General features: G+C 28.2%; 1 protein-coding gene across 1 annotated transcript; it reads left to right on the forward strand.

Moving 5' to 3' along the window:
- Positions 1-283: 283 nt before the first annotated feature.
- On the forward strand, positions 284-4,109 carry LOC129989318 (ubiquitin carboxyl-terminal hydrolase 22-like). The gene is made up of 2 exons (XM_056097769.1): positions 284-1,911; positions 3,507-4,109. Exons 1-2 carry the CDS (start codon positions 497-499, stop codon positions 3,583-3,585), a joined length of 1,494 nt encoding a protein of 497 aa, XP_055953744.1. The 5' UTR covers positions 284-496; the 3' UTR covers positions 3,586-4,109.
- The last annotated feature ends 388 nt before the right edge of the window (positions 4,110-4,497 follow it).

Consider the following 4,497-nt stretch of genomic DNA (forward strand, 5'->3'; position numbering starts at 1 on the left):
CCTCGTTTGGCGAGAATTCAAAAAGACGCCAAGAGGTGGGCTGTGCTAGGATCCACCCAAAAATGTTTACAAAGTTAAAGAATAGTAATAATAATAGAGATAAATTTAAAATTTAATTTTTTTTCTCTCACTAGAGTAATAACATTGTTTCTAACAAAACGAAATAAGATCTATATTCACATACAAAAGCAATGACAAAATTTTTCCTGTGCTCAGACAATATAACTGAATCGGCAAAAGTGTTACAACTACAACTCAACATATGAATGACAATATCCCGAATGCTCCTTCTCAACTGTTCCTACCACCGAAATGTTCGGTTTGCGATGAATTCGTCCATCCTATAGGGATAAGAGTGGTGATTGAGACGTTAGCATTACGACTGAAATGTAAACAAATTGTGTGACCGTTCTGAATTTAGGAAGTATTTCTGATAATTTAGAAGCAAACAGCTGTAGAGAGAATTGTAATCGATGAATTGTTTTTAAAGGGAAGGATGAGCGTTAATTCTTGTTCCCATTTGGACAGTGTTCCTGAAGCTTTAGAGTGTTATAATGTTGTACTAGGCTATTATGTTACTTGCATAGCCAAAAGAGCGTCTGAAAGGAAAGCGGTTGACGCATATTGCCGTATCTGTAACTCAGCCCATAAAAAATTACATGCATGTTTAGAATGCGCATTTTTTGGTTGCTTTGATTTTGAAGATGGAAAAAATAGTCATATGGAAGATCATTCCAAAAGATATCGACACTATTTTGCTATCAATATAAACCATGGCTCATTATTTTGCTTTAAGTGTAATGATTATATTTATAATGAAATCTATGATGATTCTCTCACTGAATTCAATTTAGAAGCCAGAAAAATGAATGTCATTCGAACTTACATGCCTTGGAAGCCTAAGGCAAGAGAAATAGCTGCCCTACCAAACCCTGTTGTAAAAATTGCAGATGATTCATATTTTGGTTTAAGAGGTATAGTGAATATTGGAAATAGTTGCTATATTAACTGTATTGTCCAAGTATTGATGCACACTCCTGTGCTGGTAAATTTTTTTTTCTCTGATGCGCACATATGTTCTGCAAAAGATTCTTGTCTTTTATGCGAGTTGTTTCATATGTTCCAGGAGTTTTACTCTGGTAAATCGATACCATATGATCCATCAGAACGATTTTTTTTTACATTGCAGAAGTTTTGTAAGCAACCTCTTGGAATGGAACAGCAAGATTGTTATGAATTATTGCAAGAAATTCTAATTGGACTTCATGCTAATTGTCCAAAAAAGGATAGAGCAGATTGCAATTGTATGATTCAACAGATATTTTATGGAATGACTCAAGGCTTTAAAGAATGCCAGCATTGTAATGATTCATCATCATTGCCCCCTGATTATTTCATGGATATCCTGCTGGATTTAGATAGGGATGATGACTCTCTTGTTAATGTTTTGAGTAGAAAATATTTGGAACCGCATTTGTTATCTGACTATAAGTGCTCAAATTGCCAACAAACTGACACAACATATTTACACCAACATATTAAAAAACTTCCTACTGTTATTTGCTTCCGCATGAATTGTTTCCTCTTGGAATCAGACCAAAAAGCTTCTGCTCGGCCCAAAAACAGAAAAATACAGAAGAAATCGACTGCTTTTACATTTGAAGAGTATATAAATATGTCACCATATTTAAATTCAGAAGCTAATGGTAATGCATCTTCTTCTGATATACTTGAGGATAGATATCGTTTGTTTGCCGTTATATTTCATAAAGGTACTTTACAAGGTGGACATTATGCAGCATATATTCGACACAGGCTTAATAGATGGTATGAATGTGATGATAGATTTATTTATAAACGAAGCTTGGAACAAGTTCTTCAGTGTGAACCTTTTCTTTTATTCTATCAGAGGTAATTCTGAATTTATATGTAATTATACTTCTTATGTATTTTAATAATTTACTGTTAAACATCTGTTTATTTTTATTTAATTTTAATTTATTTTATTTTATTGTATTTATTTTATTGTATTGTTTTTATTTTATTGTATTTATTTTATTGTATTGTTTTTATTTTATTGTTTTTATTTTATTGTATTTATTTTTATTGTATTTATTTTTATTTTATTTTATTGTAATGTTATTTTACAACTATTAATTATTGAATTGTTTCTTCAGATTTTGGCTTGATTTAACTCTGTCACCAGCATCCTCAACATATTATACTGAAATTATGATATATTAAATGCATTACTTTTTTTTACAAAGTATAAATAAAAGTATGGGTTTTTTTTCTTTCTTTTTAAGTACTATTCATCCCATATATTTTCAAAAAAAAAATCATTAATGAAAAAATAATGCAAATTTTTGCATGTTTGCTATGATCATCAGTGAAGTTTTAATCTGAAAAAATTGGCACTATTTATATTTAAGCGTTTCTTATCCAGTGTATGTAAACTAAATATTTCAACATTTATTGTTATGTGGCATAGATGTCTCCTGCGTTTGACTGTTCATTGTGATACATTACCTGTAGTTCTGGATGATTGCAAAGAAAGTATTTTCAGTTAGTAGTCAAACGAATCCTCGGACAAAGCTAGTTTAATATACCTATTCATTTCTTCTCTATTCAGTGTTATAGCTCAAGGATATCTTAAGTGTTGAGCGGTACTATGCATCCGCTTTAGTGAGTAGTTCCCAATTCCATACCCCCCAGTGTAATGTAGTTATGTTCTCCTATTGAAATGTAAACTTCCATTTAAAACTGATATTATTTTTTTTAAGTTATCAAATTAAATATATAAATCAGAAAATATACAATACTCTGAATGGCAAATGGTTTATTTTTCATGTGCTTTGCAGTTCCAAGTAGATATTAAATTAAATACTGCTATAATAAAAAAGAATATATTTTTTAATAATTTATTACTAAATTAACAATTACTTACTTTAATAATATGCTATTATTTTTTAGTATTAATGTATCTCGTACACAGGTATAATAAAATTAATGTTGGTTACTTTTGTCTGATACTATTCTTAAAATTGCATCTAATAATTTTTTAACTATTGTTTTCAAACTTATTTTGTTACAGTTCTTATTTTTTTGGTACTTGTGTTTTATAGCAATTCTCACATTTATTTGTTAATTTTCAAATTATGAAAAATCACCTATATTACTAATAAAGATGAATATATCTGTATGAATTGGTCTTTCTAGGCTTGACCATTTGACCTATAGCAATGAAATTTGGCACATATGTGCCTTGGAGAACAGGAATATGCTCCTCAGAGGAATTTTTTTTTTTTTGAAATTTTAATTAATTAAAAATTAAGCAGAATTTTGAGGTTTTTCTGTAATGATTTTTAAAAATTCTTTCTTTCAAAATTTAAAAAAAAAAAAAAAAAAAAAAAAATATTTTTTAATTATACCAAATTTATATTTATGCAATTTTTTTTTCTTCTGAATTTTGATAATATTTTTAATATATATTTTTTGCTTAATAGATTATACTGTTGCCTTAAATCCAAATTCTTTCCATTGTTGCATGAAATATTTAATCATGCGGTTTTTTCCCATTGTTGAAAGCATTAGAAGAAGGAGTCTGTTTAGTATGAATTTAGATTGAAAGATGATGGGGAAAAGATTGAAGTTACCATATCCTGAAATTTAGAAGATAAATGAACTGCATATTTATGTTTTTAATTGCACTGTGATGTCATGCGACTGATCTCCATTAAAAAGATTCAGACACAGTATGAATGAACATATGTTAAATAGTTAAAAATAACATGATTTAAATGTTTGATAATTGAACAGAATCGTGGACCTGAAGTTATATCTCATCAGTTTATTTGAATGAAATATAACTAATTTTCCCAGCAAGCCTATCTGTTGCTAGAAGTGACTACTTATGAATAATGCATCAATTTTAACAAAATATTTTAGTTGTTTGGTGATTAATTCTGGGGCCTACTGTCAGACACAAGTATCATATTTTCTTTGAAATTTCAATGTAAAAGTGTTGGCATAAAAGTGACTTCACTTTGTATCACTGAAAAGCTGAAAATTTGTAATGTGAAAATTTTGTGTGTGAATAAAATACTCTGAAAATGCAAAATTGTAATTATCTATATTCCACATATAATTTTCAAACCAGACCTTATTTTTTTAATTATAATATTTTTTTTTTTTTACTTTTCTTTTTTTAGAAATTAAACTGAAAACTTGAAAATTTGGAGTAGAAAATTAAAATTTACATAGTATCGGAGAACACAGTGTTGTATTTTATTTTTTTAATTATACATTTTTATGAAAAAAAGAAAATCACATTTAAAATAATTAGTTATGGAAATTTCAATTGTGATTATATTATTGAATTCATGCTTTGAGTGTTGCTGAAATTTTTATACTCATTAAAAAGAAGCACTATTTGGGTGGCCTGATTGCAGAATCATCTATAAAAAGCAGTTTGATTAAATCTATTGACAGAATTGG

This window comes from Argiope bruennichi, chromosome 10 (assembly GCF_947563725.1).
Source record: "Argiope bruennichi chromosome 10, qqArgBrue1.1, whole genome shotgun sequence".
Taxonomy (NCBI): domain Eukaryota; kingdom Metazoa; phylum Arthropoda; class Arachnida; order Araneae; family Araneidae; genus Argiope; species Argiope bruennichi.